The sequence below is a fragment of the Trichoderma breve genome, chromosome 4 (genome assembly GCF_028502605.1).
Source record: "Trichoderma breve strain T069 chromosome 4, whole genome shotgun sequence".
Lineage (NCBI taxonomy): Eukaryota > Fungi > Ascomycota > Sordariomycetes > Hypocreales > Hypocreaceae > Trichoderma > Trichoderma breve.
Genome location: NC_079235.1, coordinates 4111764 through 4129511, shown reverse-complemented (window position 1 = coordinate 4129511; position 17748 = coordinate 4111764). Strand labels below are relative to the sequence as shown.

At 48.3% G+C, this 17748-nt stretch overlaps 5 protein-coding genes across 5 annotated transcripts; 4 read left to right on the top strand and 1 right to left on the bottom strand.

The window, feature by feature from the left end:
* Positions 1-307: 307 nt before the first annotated feature.
* On the top strand, positions 308-2976 carry T069G_07513 (fungal specific transcription factor domain-containing protein; the record flags this gene model as incomplete). The annotated part of the gene is made up of 6 exons (XM_056174723.1): positions 308-486; positions 561-1568; positions 1636-2043; positions 2108-2337; positions 2411-2608; positions 2699-2976. 6 exons carry the CDS (start codon positions 308-310, stop codon positions 2974-2976), a joined length of 2301 nt encoding a protein of 766 aa, XP_056028302.1.
* Positions 2977-3639: 663 nt separating this feature from the next.
* Positions 3640-6894, top strand: T069G_07512 (uncharacterized protein; the record flags this gene model as incomplete). The annotated part of the gene is made up of 5 exons (XM_056174722.1): positions 3640-4318; positions 4369-4677; positions 5425-6426; positions 6479-6571; positions 6719-6894. The coding sequence occupies 5 exons, from the start codon at positions 3640-3642 to the stop codon at positions 6892-6894; spliced, it is 2259 nt and encodes a 752-aa protein (XP_056028301.1).
* Positions 6895-8433: 1539 nt separating this feature from the next.
* T069G_07511 (uncharacterized protein) lies at positions 8434-9891 on the bottom strand (the record flags this gene model as incomplete). Its single annotated transcript, XM_056174721.1, has 4 exons — positions 8434-9089; positions 9201-9492; positions 9554-9739; positions 9799-9891. 4 exons carry the CDS (start codon positions 9889-9891, stop codon positions 8434-8436), a joined length of 1227 nt encoding a protein of 408 aa, XP_056028300.1.
* A 2438-nt stretch (positions 9892-12329) lies between these two features.
* On the top strand, positions 12330-13508 carry T069G_07510 (cutinase domain-containing protein; the record flags this gene model as incomplete). Its single annotated transcript, XM_056174720.1, has 4 exons — positions 12330-12653; positions 12779-12869; positions 12968-13047; positions 13107-13508. 4 exons carry the CDS (start codon positions 12330-12332, stop codon positions 13506-13508), a joined length of 897 nt encoding a protein of 298 aa, XP_056028299.1.
* Positions 13509-15294: 1786 nt separating this feature from the next.
* On the top strand, positions 15295-16997 carry T069G_07509 (major facilitator superfamily domain-containing protein; the record flags this gene model as incomplete). Its single annotated transcript, XM_056174719.1, has 2 exons — positions 15295-16334; positions 16397-16997. The coding sequence occupies 2 exons, from the start codon at positions 15295-15297 to the stop codon at positions 16995-16997; spliced, it is 1641 nt and encodes a 546-aa protein (XP_056028298.1).
* Positions 16998-17748: the final 751 nt, after the last annotated feature.

Sequence of the window (17748 nt, the reverse complement as noted above, 5' to 3'; positions counted from 1 at the left end):
GACTCGGGACTCGGCCACTTGACGGGAGCGAGCCGCCCGTGTAAGTCGTATGGGTCCGGGTTGTTCCCGTGCTCCACTAGCTGAGTCCGCTACTTGAAGCTGCTAATGCAAGTGTTAAGCCCGGGAACAGCCCGACGAAAAGGAGTAAGTAGGTAGTATTGCAATGCCTTCTCTTCCTCTTCTTTGTGTCCTTTGTTCCAACTACCGGTAACCTTCCGTATTGTCGGAATAGCCCGAGCTGCATTTCGGGCTTTGATGCGAAGAAGGGCGGGGACTTAATTGAACTCGGCCACTGAGCTCCAACGTGATGATATCACACCACAACAGGCGAAGACGCGTAGCTCTCGCCTGCGACAGCTGTAGGGAGCGTAAAGTTCGATGTGATGGGGCGAAGCCTGTTTGCGGGACGTGTCGGGCGAGAAACCGACAATCTCTATGTGTTTACCAGTTGCTCGGCGACAATGGGAAAGCAGGGAGCGAACGAGAGTAAGTCGGGCGGAATCGACAAAGATTCACCCTGGGCTATCTTCCTTTCATCATCTCACATCCTTGCCATTCAGATATGTTCAGTCACTACTCGCACGAATCAACCTTTTAGAACAACAGGTCCGGCAAAAAGGCGATGACTGCCGTAGGAGTTCACCAGATTCCGTGCCTCCTACAGCTACAGAGAGTCGCGGCGTTTCATCATCCGTGCCTCTCTCTTCTACCAGTGACACACTGCCTCGCCATAGAGAGAACCCCTTAACTTTCAAGGCGTCGCCTACAACTATACCCTCGCAACACGATGCCAGCCCAGTCAATGCAATGGGCGCCGCTGTGCCGGCGACAATGGTGAATGATTCGCTCAACGTAAACAGGCAGTACTATGGACAGTCTTCGATCGTTTCACTCCTACGGCAGGCTAGCCGTAATAGAACACGGACAGAGAACAATGAATATGTTGAGACGCAGCAAGCAAGAGAAGCTCGCCACGTACCTGCTGCTACCACCGCGAAATCGGCATCGATTGGGCTGCTCCATGACCAATTTTGCCTCCCACCTAGACGAGTGACAGATGGCCTTCTCGAGGTTTACCGGAAGGAAGCGCACATATTTCATCCCTGGGTACATTTTGACAGTTTCATGGCTCTCTATCGCTCGATCTGGTCTGGGGATGACTTAGAGGAAGTGTCCAATTTGCCAGACATTGGACTCGGCGGCAGCAATTGTCCGACAACCGTATTCTATTGCGCATTGAATGCCATGCTAGCCGAAGCGTGTCAATTCTCTGACATACCGCCACAAGACAAGAGATCCAACTCGACGATGTTTTACGAACGAGCACGAGCGCTCTTACAAGTCGACTTGCTCGATAGTGGCAGCTTGTCCCACATACAGACGCTATTACTTGTGGCACAGTACTTGCAATCTACCGAATTGGCGACCCAATGTTGGAATTTGGTGGGCATGGCGTATCGCATGTCTGTGGCCATCGGTTTGCATCACGACGAAATGTCTGCCGGCTTGAGCTCGCTGGAGAGGGAGATGCGGAGACGAACGTGGCATGCCTGTCTCCAAATGGAATTGTAAGTTATTTATCCCGTGACTTTCACATAAGCATATGGGTTCCATGCCCTATTCTGACAACTTTAGGATCATGAGTATGACCATGGGTCGCCCGGTTCAGTTGGGAATCGAGCACAACGTTCCGCTGCCTCTGGCAATTGACGATGAGTACCTGTCTCCTACTCGGTGTGACTGTCGTCAACCTGATAGTATTGTCTCTCGTAATCAGTACCTAGTGGAGAGCTTGAAATTAGTACAAGTTCTCAGCCAAGTTCTCTCCACCATGTACAATGCGACGAGGGATGAGGAACAAAAGGTTTCTAGTGGTGTCCCAATCAGTACGATGCGGGCCAAGCTCATGGATATGCTACAAATTGAAGCCTCATTGGATAACTTCGAGTCATCTCTACACCCGAGTCTCAAATGGGACGTATATTGCTCGAGCATGGCAGCAAATGATGTATTTGTACGTCAATCCAATGTGCTCCATGCAAGGTATAAAGAAATTCCACCTGGTTTTCACGACATGTGGTGCGGAGTGACTAAAGCTACTATCTAGAATCTTACATCTTAAATTACTGCTTCATCGTCCAGCGTTGAGTCTCTACTGCTCTCCCAAGGGTAACAGCGACCCGCCATCGGAAATAACATCTGGCCTAAATCGGTTCCCAAACCCTTATCCGGCTGATTCTGCGGTAGCTTGTGTCAAAGCGGCCTGTGGGTTGATTGACGTGATAGGTCGAGCAGTTGCAAGTGGCTCTGGTGGTGCTTGGTGGTACTGTGTCTTTTGTGAGTCCTTGATTTATGATACCCTTGGGGATCTCCTTCTTTTAATATGTAGATTGCTGATTTGAACCATAAGATCTTATATCTGGTAGTCTTGTCTTGGCTCTTGCAGAGTCTCGAGATGAGCTCGTAGCCTACTTAGAAGTGAATACCTTGGAGTCGGCTTGGTCAAAGTGTGATCAGGCTCTGTGTCGAATGGCAAAACTAGTCGATGGACCTGTGCAAGATTATGCCACTGCCTTGCGCGAGCTGAGGAGGCGTGCCACAGAGCGAGGTAAGTCGTGGTCACATTTACATTCTCAAGATTACATCCTTGATTCCTCAGTAGTGTTTTCCCTTTCTGACCACCTGTATCATTATTTAGACAGACAACAGCCTGAGGCGAGTCAACGAGAGAATGGGCAAAGTGTGCCAGAACAAGCTCCCACAAATCAGTTTGAGTCTACTGGAAAGACTGCGCTACAATACGAGACTCTTCACAGTCAGCTAAGAAGACAAAGTCATACTTTTATGGGGGATCTGCTACAAGAGTACCTTGATCCACCAGCATTGCAGAATTGGGATGCGATTCTAAATGACGTTCGGCTCTCCTATCTTGCCCCGGAGCGGGAAGACTGCCCTATACCGCCGGGTTTGTATTAGTGAATAAATGAGCTATAAGAACGAGAAACTCCTTTGCATACGCAGCTGCTGCTACATGTTCTTGTGGGTATCTGAGTATGTACTTGTATATGCCCCGGATAACTGAACAGAGGAAATGTTTACTGGTCCTGCTGCTTCTATGATGAGGCATTCAAATCTGTAACCAACTTATTTCTGGGTGAGGCGTCTTTTCTATCTTTCCGTTCAACACACAGTGTCCAATGAACTTTTGTGATTAAGAATTAGGCTGACTTCAGGCGTAGAAAGCGATTTACCATGCTAGTTACGTCACCACAGTGCCATGAATAAAAGTTAAATGGTCGGATTCACTGCCTCGCTTCATGTTCCAATCTTTTGAGGTCAAGCCCTCACTGCGAACAATGGTCACTTCTATAGACAGCTATGTAGTATCACCTGCCTTTTTATTAGACCTTTTGTCTCGGAGAGAAATTGTATGTCTACCATGAGCCTTGTGGATAGATGGCCAAGAGAAAATGTCAAAGTTTTGGATTAGCTTTTGTGGCTTACAAAGGAGCTGAATATAAAGAGAGAGTTTTCCTCTATGCTGCGAATAATTTAGAGATGAAGTCAGACATTGTTGGGTATCTAGCTGTCCGATAGCAGATTACATACACAGACTATCCGTCTTACTACCTTGTCATTATGAAACGAAGCGTTCGCGAAGTCGACCCAGACGGGGATACTCTTCTCATCCTACGCAATCCTGATGCAGCATTTGCAGTCCTGGATTTCGGTGCCCTTTGGCCTAATCTACTGCCAACTCATATACCCCCCAAGATGAACATAACCGAAATACAACTAGGAGTCTCCGAAAGGTCTCTTCGTAAGCAGCAGAATCAGATTCAACAGAACGAAGAAGAACTACGATTACGACTCTCATCGACGCATCTGACTTTTGCGTCTGCATACTTTAAAGCAATGTTGACCAACAACTGGAGGGAGACCAGACCCGAGGAAGGCTATTCCTTCGTCGTAACTGCTGAAGAATGGGATCAGAAAGCATTACTCATCCTAATGAATATAATCCACGGCCAGACGACAAAGATACCCCGAATAATGGGTATTGAGATGCTTGCCAAAATGGCTGTCCTTGTCGATTATTATAAATGCCACGAAGCGGTAGAATTTTATGCGAAAACATGGATCAATAATCTAATAGAACCACTTCCTACTTGCTACGGAAGAACGTTCTTGCTTAGGTTATGTATATCGTGGGTATTTTCAGAATCCGAAGTTTTCCGAGAATTGACAAGGGCCGCCTTATATCAGAGCAGAGGTCCCATTCATTCACTGGGTTTGCCCATACCAGGGGACGTTATTGGTAGGCATCATGAATGGTTGTCCTAGCACAACAGCTAACTCTTTCTCCAGACGCTCTTGAGATGAAGAGGCAGAATTTTATCTCTAAAGTTATTTCCGAGTTACACGACCTGAAATCTCGGTTATGTAAGGATAAAGGACATAAGGATAAAGGCGCCTGCTCCTTCGAATGTTCTTCAATTCTACTGGGTGCTCTTATCAAAGGCATGAATTCAATTCGCATTCTTGACGACCCACCACCCGAATTGCTTGAAGGCTATAGTATCATGGCACTCGAAAAGGCTGTGCTAAGTATCCAGGAGCCAAACTACAGTTCGATGCCTGATTCCTACAGCCTTTGCACAGGAGAAACACATACTCGTACGTATGGGAAGTATGCGAAGTATGCGAAGTATGCAAAAAAGCCTCACAGATGTACACTCTCTGAGAAAATTAGGGGAATCATCGATCCAAAGATTGAGGCAATTGCCGGGCTAGAGTTGAATGCTTTTACTAATCAAGTCTAAGCCTGCCCGGTTCCTCGAGTATCTGCTACTTTAGCTATATTCGTTTAGTATCTGCTACTATAGTCACTTTCTTCTAGTATCTGTTACTCTTGTATAGTATCTGCTACTATAATTACTTTCTTCTGGTATCCGTTACTCTGGTCTATATCTGATGCTATAGCTATATTCCCGTATGACTGTTAAGTACGAAATAGGTGTCTCTTCTTTGGCTAAACTACCTCGGATTATAACGGGTAGCTGAGCTTAGACTGGAGCTGTGGTCGTACAAGAAGGCGGTCATGTGCTGTTCCCGGGAAGTACAGGAAATCCAGGCAGCTGCATGTTACCAGGCTGAGATACAGCAGCAATTCAGGCTGGCACTCTAATACTGCATCCTAAGTGGTTGCGGTAGTTTAGGCAGCAAACTCAGGTTAGGCATCCGAGAATGAGCAAATAACTACGTCGATGGGCTGGCATCACTGCACGTTCAATTGACTTCCAAGTTGATTCAGCACCACTTTATTCAATATTATCTTTTGCAACGTTCGAAACATCACCTCAAGGCATCTCTTTTACGAACAAGGCTCTACCAGCTACAAAGCTATGAACGATATAACCGCAGGCGTTAATAAACTAAAAATCCGCCGAAAAATTTATATTGGTTTCGGAGACGATGATATTCCAGATGAAGTTCCGTCTCGCCCCTCAGACAATCTCGCAACAGAGTCGCACGACACTCCGCATTGTCCAGATGAGGTTCCGTTCCGCCCGCCAGGCAATCTTGCAGCAAAATTGCACGACACTCCGCGCTATCTCTTTCGTGTTTTTTCAAATGCGTCTGCGGGAGAAAACAGTAGCGAATGCATGAAATCTGTCGACGCGCTAGACAACACTTTTGAAGACATTTTTGCACGAGACCCCTTCACTGTTGCTTTAACTCTCAACGAGCATCTTAGGTGGCAGCCAAAGTCATACGGAGATCCTTTTATATCATGGACAACTTCGCTTCTTGTCGCCATTCAGTATGCTATTTACAAGCATAAGAAGCAATCTACCAAATTGAGCGCGATTTCTCTATGCATTGTTGACACCACTTTATTCCCCGATGGAGTGTTCATGAAAGACATCGACCTCATGAACGAATTCCACGACAAGGTCCCTGATCACTACCTGGTCATTGATAATGAAGGCTGTCCGCCTACCTGGGGAAACAGAGGGCTCGACAACTTCCGTAAAATGCGGAACAAACAACATAAGACCTATTCTGGCGTTTACTACTTTGGAGAATACCTTTCACAGGGGCAAACCAATATTGAGGGTCGTTCATGCACAGTGACTTGCGATAAGATTATTAACAGCAACTTGTTTGCCTTTATGCCTCAATTCGAAGACGAATTAAAAGACAAATCTCTACTTTGGGCAAACGCAGTCATCAAGCTTCGACAACCGTTCTACACTACGGAGCAAGAGGAGATGAATAATTCAGACTTCAGCGAAGCAACGATAATAGCGTTAGAATTTGATACGGCATGGTTTCTGCCTATGCTAGCCAATTTACTAGCTCTAAATCCTCGAACGGCTAGGGATCCTAGAATCATAGGCTGGACATGGGAGCATTTCCGTGGTGCGTGCCGGTCCTGAAAGGATAATGTCCTGATTTGCTAACAAGGCATCAGAGGAGGTAATGCACCATTTATCACCCAAAGTCACGAATGTTGTGGCCAATGACAACATTCCCGAGGTCTTCCATTTTGGGAAGATTATTCATGGTATTAGGGAATACTACTACACTAGGTCTGTTGCTAGGTTGATGAGTTCTATGGAAGAGACTACAGGTACACTCCTTATCATCAATTGCGTTACAATAGTATACCAAGGCAGATTTCCGAATGCTAACGCTTCAAATTCCATGCTAGATATTATCCGTCACTTTATACGCGAGTCTGGGACCCCTGGAGGTCGAAAGATGTTTGGTCCGGGAGACTTAGCATGGTATCTCCCTACTGTAGACCATGACTATGTGCAGCCACTTATGCAGAGCTTGGAAACTCTAAGGGGAACTATACAAGAACTTCAAGAAGATACAACTTAGAAGGGTGGATTGGAGATTATGTGGCACTGAACGCCTCCAGATAACGCCATGAACGTGCGTGGGGCGTTGGACCTATTTTCAAAAGGGCAGTTTCAGGGCTAACAGGTGCATTACCGAAGTCATCGTGCTTGCGCATTCATTCCCGTCGCGTTTGATGCATTCAGTCAGATACCTAGTTCATTCACGGCTGTTATTACGAAGCCGTGAGGCTACATGTACTTGAGAGCCTACTGTTGGGCTTGGAGTGTCTTCCAATCATATATTATCCTCTTTTTTATTTTGAAGAGTGCAGTAAAAAGTGACTAGTACACGCACATGATGATTGTAGTCTGCCTAGTCCTTGCTTTCTGTTACAAGGTAAAAACGGTGGACGAGGACAACCCCTGTTTGCGTTCTATAAAATGCATAACATTTCTACAACCACCTAATAACTTATCTACTAGACAACCTTACATAGTAACTTAGCTCAGTGAAATGTACGGACACAATCCATCGATGAACGAGAAGAGCCGCGACGTACGCTTGACGCAAGTCAAGCGGTAATTGGGGTTGTGTTTGCAAGGCTCGGAAGAGCAAATTATGTTGTTTGGCTGATTCCTTGGCGTCAGACGTACATGTACTTGAGAGGAACCAGAGGAGAACACATGCATGGTATTATTGGTATGTGACACCAGAGATTGTGCGGGGTATGACCTTCACTCCCAACATAGGTAGCTTGCTGCCTAAGAAGGTCACGTCAAAATGGAACTCGGACAGCTCTCTTACATCCTACGCCTAACACTGCGTTCCGGCATCATTGTCAACGGAAATACAACATCATCAGAAGGCATTAATTTTTGTCAGTTCATTTATGCAACAGGAAGACCAAATGGATTCCTCAAATCTCAATGCATCTATTCCTTCGGAATTTGACGACGAGGCTGATGACGCTCTCCTCCCTCTTGGAGAAGTCTGGGCTTATCCCTGCAAACTTACTTCTTGCCCATACTACGGCAGATCTTGGCAACTACGGAGCCAATTTCTTCTTCATTTACAGGAGCAAGACGCGCATCAGGCACATGCCGTAACAGCCGTCGCTCGCCGCGCTATCGAACTGGAATGGCGATATAGTACGGATCCTAATTTGCCTCCACGCCGGGCACCACATTTTCGGCCGCGAACGGATCCAGAGGAGCAGGTTTGGACGTATGGAATTAAAGATGGGGCTGGTAATATCATAAATCGAACGGGAACACAGAGGCAGATGGAACAGGACCTGGCTAGGCTACGCAACAGCGAGAGTATTGGGGAAACTACTGTTTAAATGATACATTTGCTTTAATATATGTATTAAGAAACACACCAGTCATAATAATACTATTACTGAAAGGTCCTTCCGTAAAAATGAAATTTCATCCAAAGTAGCATTCTGAATAGATGGTATAGATCGTCAATAAATATATCACTCGTCCCCATACACGTACCGGCAATTTGCTGTCTTTTAACACCAACCCATTCTTGAGAGAATGTAAGAACGATTCACTAGCCCTCTGCTTTCGTTCAACTCTTGTGCCCATAAATACACCTCGCATCCAAACAATCACTGCCCGTCCGATCCGCCTTGGCATTCTTAAAACACCCGTGCTGTCGAGCTAACCACCACAGGGCATCAAACTCCTCATTCGAGAGTTCCCGGTGCACGTGGTTGGACCGGCACGACGACAATAAACATTCCCCACGAAGAAAGAGGTAAAAGCACAGAGATCCTTTCTTGAGCCTCTCCACAATCGCGTCATTCACCCGCAGCTTGCGGTCAACTCGGCGCCCCTTATTGTCCTTCAGGACCGGCCCAAGTCTGTCTGATTGCGCCTTTGGGTTATGATATCCGCGAAACGGCGTCACAGGCACTGACGACGGTCCAGGTTCAGAATTTGTAGGCCGGTTGGCCGTCGCCACGTTCGACCATGCCGATCCTGCTGGTCCAGACGGCACCGCTGGCTGCACTACTTCGTTGAAAATTGAAGTAAACCGTGTTTTCTTCAGATCCAGGTTCTTAATCACTGCTGGGAATGGGCTTCCCTCCAACAACGTTATACGCTCCGCAACCTCCCTGTCTCCAATAAACTGCCCCAGGAACGGGGCATACCCGGTGTCGTGCCCGCAAGCCACTACGAGGTGCTTGCACTGAGGACTTTCGACGAAAAATTTGACACTCTCTGCGGCGGCAATATAATGTTAGAGTATAGACGCTTGGGAGGAGAGGGATTGGGGCTGAAGAGGATGGAATTCGAGGCCCGACGAAACAGAACGGATGCTAGATATCTTACCCCGTATCTTGTAATCTGCCCGTTCTTTCCCAGTCCCGACATCCACAAAGTCAAACAAACCCCGACGATTGCTGAAACCCGTTGCAAACGCCCTTAGCTGATCGATGCCCTGCAATCGCCTGTCGCGCACAAGGGCTTGACCCAGCCCACTAACATTTGCAAATGCTCTAACGAGAATATCCATGTTATTAGGAAGTCCAGTCACAAGCATATAATGCTGCAACGCAGCGAGGAGCGCATCCGCAGCATCTTCGCCACCCTTTTCCCCCCCTGTAAGAAAACTATCACGGAACTGTGATGATTCTAAGTTAACGAGCTAATCATCAAGACTTGATGGCATGCATACTGCTTACCACATAGCCATCCGCGTCCGCATCGATCAACGCGACCATAAACGGTCGTCTTTCCTGGCGTTCTTTCCATTGCTTGTTTTCTTGAGCCTCCTTCTGTAAACGTCTTCTCGTCTCGGTCTCGCTCTCCAGGTCAAGCTGCGTCTTTGTCAATTGGGTTTCAGTACGATCTAACTTCTCCAGAAGCTCCTGCGGCAAATCCCTCAGTATACCATTTCAATTCACGGCTGGGGAAACAGTGTACATACCTTGATCAGCTCCAAGCCTTGAGTGACCTGTTTACCAAGGTCCGTTTCAACACCAGCAAAACGAGCACGATAGACATCGAGCCCCACCTCCATCATGGGCATAGACACCGTGCGGAAGCCGCTTAGTGGAAGTAGCGGGGGTGAAGCCGTAAATAATCCATTATTTCCAGTGCGGTAACGGTAGAGGCGGTGGCCCTGTCGATCAAGTATTAGTAAGGCTAGGTTACTGGTTGGTGCCCAAGTAATTTGTTTGGGTTGTACATATAAGTATATACGCATATATTGGATTATTGAAGCAATTTGAATAAATATTGGTTTACAAGTTTTTATAATTTCTGCAATGTAGCACTGCTAACTAAAATAGCATTTATAACAGATACTTTCCAGGTTTATCTTTATTACGCATACAGTCATCGGATAATACTGCGTAGACGGGATCTGACCGACCCTACGATCAATTACTCATAGGGTATCAACCTGTAATAGCTGGGATTGGTGACTAAGCCAGGCTTAGTCTGACTCTTTGATGGGTGTAACAAAGGAAAGTTCCTTATATATATGTAGGTAACTAAAAAAACAGACAAAATGATGGGAGTTTTCCTGTTGAGAATGACGTTTAAATCAGACAGTAGCCTCATACATGTACGAACGAGGCTTCAGCAGCTAGATCAAATGGTACCCTGACTTTGTTTCGCACCGTGGTCCTTATAACGGCTAGACGAGCTAGGTTCCTTGTGATGTGTTTGGCGTTCCTCAGTCCGGTTCAAAGGTGTGTTCCTCAGCTGTCAACAAAAAAAAACATGGATAGAAAGCCAACTATTTGTATGGGAGCCACTACGGAGTAAAGAGATGCCGGATTTTGTTCAACAGGATGCAAATACCCAACTCAGGAACCAGGGAGGAAGAAAGGGTGACGATTGGCAACTCCCGTTTGCCTTCGAACTATGGAATACAATATTAAAGCCTTACTATTGTTGTATAGCAGCCCCTGATTCCTGAATTGGGTGTTTGCGTCATGTTTTACCATTTACAACGTTGGATGCCTAGCAGATAAGCTACAATGGCTGAGGCTATATATAGCTGAGGTCAAAGCTCCAGTCTCAAATCTTATTGCCCACATCCAAGTATGTAACAGCCGGCGACTTCGCGATTCATTGTTTCAAGTTGCACAAGCTGGATGCGCCATATTCGAGAGTCTATGTTTTGGTAGTACTTCCAATACAACAATTCCCGTCTGGGTACAGTAACAAAGTCCTTATACGAACAGGAACGAAACTATCAAAAGTTCGTGGATCCAATCGGATGGACAAAGCGTCAGCACACTATCTGTCTAGCGTGGGACAGATCGCTGTGTGGCTTGGATTGATGTCTGAGACGACGGCTTCTAGCGCAATCTGGGATAGAATTTGAGCAAAAGCATAAGCAGAGTTTATTTGTGATACAATAACTATATTGACTCTCCGGGCCATATATTGTATAGAACGTATTCACATCAGAAACGAAGGCAACTGTAGCTCACTTCCAAAAACGTGTGCAATGCTACATTAGTCGGGTATGAGGAGCCTAGCTGATGGAGAAGCTAGAAAAAAACGACGAGAGGAGACCCAACGGCCCCGCTCCTTGAGGTGGCATGGAACGGCGTTGGAAGCCGAACTTGGTGACCTTCCCAACTGGATCGGGGATCCGTTGACAGGCGGAGGAAGGCATTTGTCCGAGCATTGCATTACCATTGTGATGAGTTTCTGTGCCGTGTGTATGTGTCAGTAGTGCTTCACGCACAGACTCGCCAAGACGGGAGTCGTTTGACAGCAATTTCGTCTGAGTCTTGGCTGAGTGAGAGTGTGAGTGAGAGTATGCGAGGGAGAGGAGAATCCAACCCCATCCAGGTACCAGCCAGCACATGCAGAAGCCCATCGCCAGCTCCCTCTCAGCTTGTGCCGAATTCAAGAAGCCCTGCATAGAAGTCCCACAGAAAGCCGCCTATCCGGACATCGGGGCCTCGGCCAGCTCCAGTCTAGCGACAGAGGCGCAGGACGTGGTCCAACAGAGTTGGTAACGCGCCGCAGCCACACCGATCGAAGTAGTTGCCTACTACAGTACAATAGTAGTATTCGTTTTCTGGAGATGTCCGAGCGAGAGAATACGATAAGTCGCGCCAACAACGGAACGGGCTTTGGCTAGCTTGAACAAGAAGAAACTATTGATGCACCGCTGGGATGGGGGGGATGTGGAGGCGAAAACCCCAGACGCGGATCCTCAGCCTCCCTTCCCGCCGCGGCTGTGACGCTTGGCTGCTACGTAATGGAATTTTTTTTCTTTCTTTCGTGGGATTCAACGGAACAATAAATAAGCATCGTCTCCGCCTTTCTTCTTTCCTTGTCTTTTTCTGTCTTGTTTTTTGTTGTTGTTGATTTCCGATATCATCGCTGCGGTACGGACACAGAGCAGGCGCATACCGACAATCATCACCACTACCTTTTTACTTACACAAAAGTAATACTGTAAGCAAAAGCAAACAATCACCGCCCAAAATGCGTGGTCTCGCCCTGTCCCTGTCCCTGCTCGCCGCCAGCTCAACGGCCGCCGCGGCTACCCAGCCGACGTGCGCAAAGGGCCTCTACATGGTCGTCGCCCGAGGCAGCGAAGAGCCCGCGGGCACCGGTGTGACGGGCAACCTCACGAGCCAGATTGCCGCAAGGGTGCCCAACAGCCAGGTCGTGCCCGTCGACTACCCGGCCACGCTCAGCGACTACGAGGACTCCGAGGGCGACGGCGTCAAGGCGATGCAGACGCTGCTCAACAACTACGGCCAGGCCTGCCCGGGCAGCAAGATTGCGATTCTGGGCTACTCTCAGGTGTGTATAGTTGACTGCTTACATATGAGCAATGTGATGTGATGTGGTGATGATTTACGACATGGGGAGTGGTGACAGCTTCACTAGTGAGCATGGGCTGATCTGATTCATTCATCTTGGGATAGGGCGCGCAAGTCTCGTCTGATTCCGTCTGCGGCAGCGCCGGCGAGCCTTTCATTGACGACAAGGCCATGTCGGACGAGGTCATGAACAGCGGTGAGTTCAGTTTTTTCCATCATTGGCTGGGCGCCAAGCAGCAATTGAGGGGAAATGGAAAAAGAAAGAAAGCTAACGAGAGACTCCCTTGTCGTTAGTCGTTGCCATTGCCATTTTCGGAGACCCAACCCATGTCGCCAATCTGACGTACGACAGAGGCACCAGCGTCAAGGACGGCGTAAGTTCAATCTGATTCTGACAGAAGTTGAGAAGTCGTGTAGCTGACTCTGCGAATAGCTCTTCAACCGAAGCTCGGCCAGTGTCGACCAGTGCAAGAAATACGCCAGCCGTATCATCTCGTACTGCGACAAGGGCGACATCTACTGCGACTCCGGCAGCAACTTGACCGTCCACCACCTGTACATCGACCGCTACGGCGACGAGATTGTCGACTTTGTCGTCAGCCAGTACGAGAAGAGCACCAGCACCAGCTCCGGTTCCAACGCAACCGCCACGGCTCCCTTTCCCACGACTAAGCCCACCAGCGGTGGTGGCAGCGGCAGCAACAGCACCGCCCCGACCCGAACTGGTGCTCCTACTATCAGCCCGACCAAGGGATCTGGTGCGAATATGTTGACGAGCAGCTTGATGCTGGGAGGTCTGTTGACGGTTCTATCGGCCGTGTCTCAGATGCTGTAAGCGAGGACTATGCAATACCTAATTCAATGTTGAGCACATCAGCCAGTAATATGGAGTTATTTGATGCCGGAGTTTTTATGCGGCGTTTTCTCTTTGACGCAATTGCACAAGAGTATATATGAGACATGGCTCAATAATGATGAGACAATTGACAATGTGTGTAATGCAATATTCTGCTGTGCTCCGGTGACTCTGACTTGTCGCTGTCAGATGTGAGTGAGTACCCGTCCTTTGTGTTTTGCGGTTTGTGCTTCGAGCTGTCAATGTTCGTGTATCAGCAATGTTTCCCTTGGTCAGCCATTGCATCAAAAGGGTGCATTATTAATGCTGAAGGAAGAAAGAGGAGAGGGTTTTTGAAGATGAAAGGAGATCATTCCATCTTGGGTCAATAAACTTCAAGCTTGATGACATTGATGGCTAGACCAGACGCTACTTGCCCTACGGAGATCGGCCGAAGGTATCCGAGCGAACAATGCATGATGGAAGCCAAATTGATTGGCTATCATGTTGATGACAAGGAGGAATTACAGCAATTGGACGTACTCGTAATCGTCTTCCATGAAGAAAATCACGATTGCTCCGGCTCGGCATTTGGAATTAAGACATGTCAAATATCAGCCTAGAACCTGTCAATATAGAATCTAGAAGAAAGATGCTGTTCAACTTCCTCATCTGGCCTCATCTGTCCACTTTCAATCTGTCCGATCCAATCTTCCGCTCCGCATGGGCGTCAGCGGCAAAACGCTTGCCTGTGTCAAAGTGATGAGATGCAATATGTACCAATCACGACTCGATGCAAAGCCACACCGATCGACTAAATCACTGTAGCACACGATTCTCCATTATCAATCAGGTCGATGAGTCTTACACCACGCCCTATTCTGTACAGTATGCTCTGCTTTGCACCAAAATGGAAAAGAAACAACAAAACGTGCACTGGAGGTGGGAAAAAATAAGTTTAGCGGCCGTTCTCCGTGCCCGCAAGGTGAAAGCTTTTGCCTCGAAAAGGCAGCCAAGGCGCAACTCGGGCGCCGCAGTAAACCGAACAAAGATCGGGGAGCCCCCCACAGTTTCCAAGAAATTGGATTTTATTCTTTCTTGTTTTTTTCAATGATCCTGATTATTTTGTCGTGATTTTCTTAACAAATGCTTTTACTTGCTAGAAACTAACTGACTAATAGGAAGCCGGTGAGATTCCTCATTCTCACGCCCTTTCGGTGTACCATCGACCTATCGGGAAACTTCCATCACCCAACTTCATCCAACCTCGACGAATAACAACTTCTCACCTCCCCCCTTTTGGCGTCATCTAGACTAAATCATCTTTCCCCTCCCCTCCCCGTTATTCCCGGCCCAGAAGAACAATAGAAGGACCAACATGGCAGTTATGATTCATCCATTGGCGTCTTTGTTGCCATCTTTTGCCCCGATCCGGCCTCGACAACCGGAAAAGCCAAGGACTCCACAACCCGCAAAAGGCGCCCATGGCTAAAGGCGAACTCACGCCTCCGTACGAAGCGGAGGAGCCCACTAATCTGACGACCCCGTGTCCGATTTTTTTTCTCTTTTTTTCTGTGGTGCCTTTTTTTGCCTTGGCCGTGGAGAGTTATGTGAGGGCGTGAGAAGCTTAAAATAAGACGAGAGGAACACTTCAGGAGGAAACGAGAATGCCGTTGGGAAAAAGACCATCTGTCAACCTCTTGACTCTCATCATCAAAAGGAGCTGAAGTTACTCTTCACTCAACCCTGAAATTCCCATCGGGACACACTAAGCAAGAACATCAAAATGGAGGCCGACGAGAAAAAGGGACAATTCAAAATGGGCCAGCCAGAGCCTCCCGCCGTCTTGGAATCCGGCGTCCTCCCCTCTGGCCGGACATCGTCAGACAACAGCCAATTCCTCGACAAAGCCGAGATCGAACGCCTGGGTCGAGCCCGTCCGGCCGTTCTCAGCTCATGGCTCACCGAAGTCCTCTTCGTCGCCACCATTGTGCTGTCCATGACCATGAGCGAGTACTTCATCGGCGGCTTCAACATCATCCTACCCCCTGTAGCCGACGCCCTCAACATCCCCGAAAACACACGGACATGGCCCGCTGGCGTCATCAACCTGACGACAGCAGCCTTCCTGATGCCCTTTTCACGCCTGTGCGACATCTACGGCGCTCGTTCCGTCTTCCTGTTTGGCCACATCTGGTTCATGATCTGGTCTCTCGTCTGCGGCTTCAGCCAAAACACCATCATGCTCATCATCTGCCGTGCCCTCCAGGGCGTTGGAACGTCAGCCTTCACCCCTGCTGGCCTCGCTCTCCTGGGTCAGACGTACCGCCCCGGCCCGCGCAAGAACCTCGTCTTCGCCATCTGGGGTGCCTTTGCCTGTCTGGGCTTCTATTTCGGCATCTTTATGGGCGCTGTGACCGCAGACTTCATGACTTGGCGGTGGTACTTCTGGATCGGCGCCATCATCATCTTTTGCATTGCTTTTACGGGCTTCCTCACTATCCCGCGTAACCTTCATGATCAGGACGATACTATTCGCATGGACTGGTGGGGTCTCTGCACGATTGTGCCGGGCTTGATCCTCGTCGTCTTTGCCTTTACGGACGGAGGCCATGCGCCGCGCGGCTGGCAGACGCCATACATCTATGTGACGTTTATCATTGGCATGCTGTTCCTCATTGCCGGTGTGTACACCCAGGGCTGGGTGTCTGCTCAGCCGCTGCTCCCTGCAGACCTGTTTCGTCCCAAGTACATGAAGCGGCTGTCTTTAGCTCTGTTTTGCTTGTACGGTGTCTTTGGCTTGTATCTGTTTTACTCGAGCTACTAGTGAGTCGATCCCTTCTCTGCCTCGTCTTGCTTAATATCATCTCACTGACATGCATAATTAGCATCGAAACCGTACTCAACACGACTCCCATCCTTACCGCTGCTTGGTTCACTCCCTTGGCCATCGGAGGCGTGTGTCTCGCGGTCTGCGGCGGCTTCGTCATGCACATGATATCAAACCGTATCCTGATGATGATCTCCAGCGTGGGCTTCCTCTTGTCGGTGCTCCTGTTTGCCATCATCCCCAACCGCGTCGACGGCCACCCTTCGACCGGCTTCCTCTACTGGGCATACATCTTCCCGGCCATGCTGTGCGGCACCATCGGTGTCGACATCACCTACAACGTCACCAACGTCTTCATTACCACGTCGATGCCGCGGCGTCTTCAGGCTACTGCTGGCGGCCTCATCAACACTCTGCTGTATCTCGGTCTGGCGTTCTGGCTGGGCATTGCCGAGATGGCCGTGTCTGAGGCTGACAGGAGGAAGTTACCCGAAGGACTCAGTCTGCGACAGCAGTACAAGATTGGCTTCTGGATTGGCGTTGCCATGGCTGGGCTGTCGCTGATACTAGTGCTGACCATTAAGATTGACAAGGCGGCGGCTGAGTTGACAGCTGATGAAAAGGCAGCTCAAGCACAGCGCGAAGCAGTCTCAAACTAAGCTTACACAGTTTTGTCTTGGTTTTGAAGTCTCCTCTCCAACAATGAATATTTAATCAGAAAGAAGAAAATCGGTGGATGCATTAATGGATGAAGGGAAGCGATTGCTTTATATTGTTTTGTTCTATTTTCTTTTTGGTTCAAGCTGCATAAAGGGGCATTTGTTAGGTTTTTTGATAGACTTGTATGATTTGGGAGATACCAGGGCAGCGCGCATACTAGAGGGATACGGAGGATGGATTTATGCAGCATTTACGACAGAGCGTGCGGACATGGCGAGTTTTGGTTTTGGTTTCATTTGGATAGAACACACACACATATATATACCTGCATATAGCATGAAAGCGAAGAATGGCAATTATCCAAATCCATTGATAAAAGAGTGTTTCTTGCTGAATAAACAGAAAACAAGCCTCGGTTGATGGCGGCTGATGTCTAGAAAGGGCGCATAAACCCGGGCATTTCCATCTCCACATTTGGCCTCGACGGCAGCCGGACGGCACTTGGAATCCCGGTTCCTGTCGCCCGAGCTGATCGTGACAAGGGCGCAACTCATCTCAAGTAGCCTATATGATCTGGTGTATTCCAGCTGGTAAGGTTTGTGATTTCGGCTTCACATGTGATGGTTGTCGGGACAAGATTTGCCGAATCTTGACGTTCTATAAACCTCGAACTCTGGAACTACTAACTCCCACAACAAGACACATTATAAGAAACAACTCATAAAAGCGTTCCATAAAGAGCGTAATAAG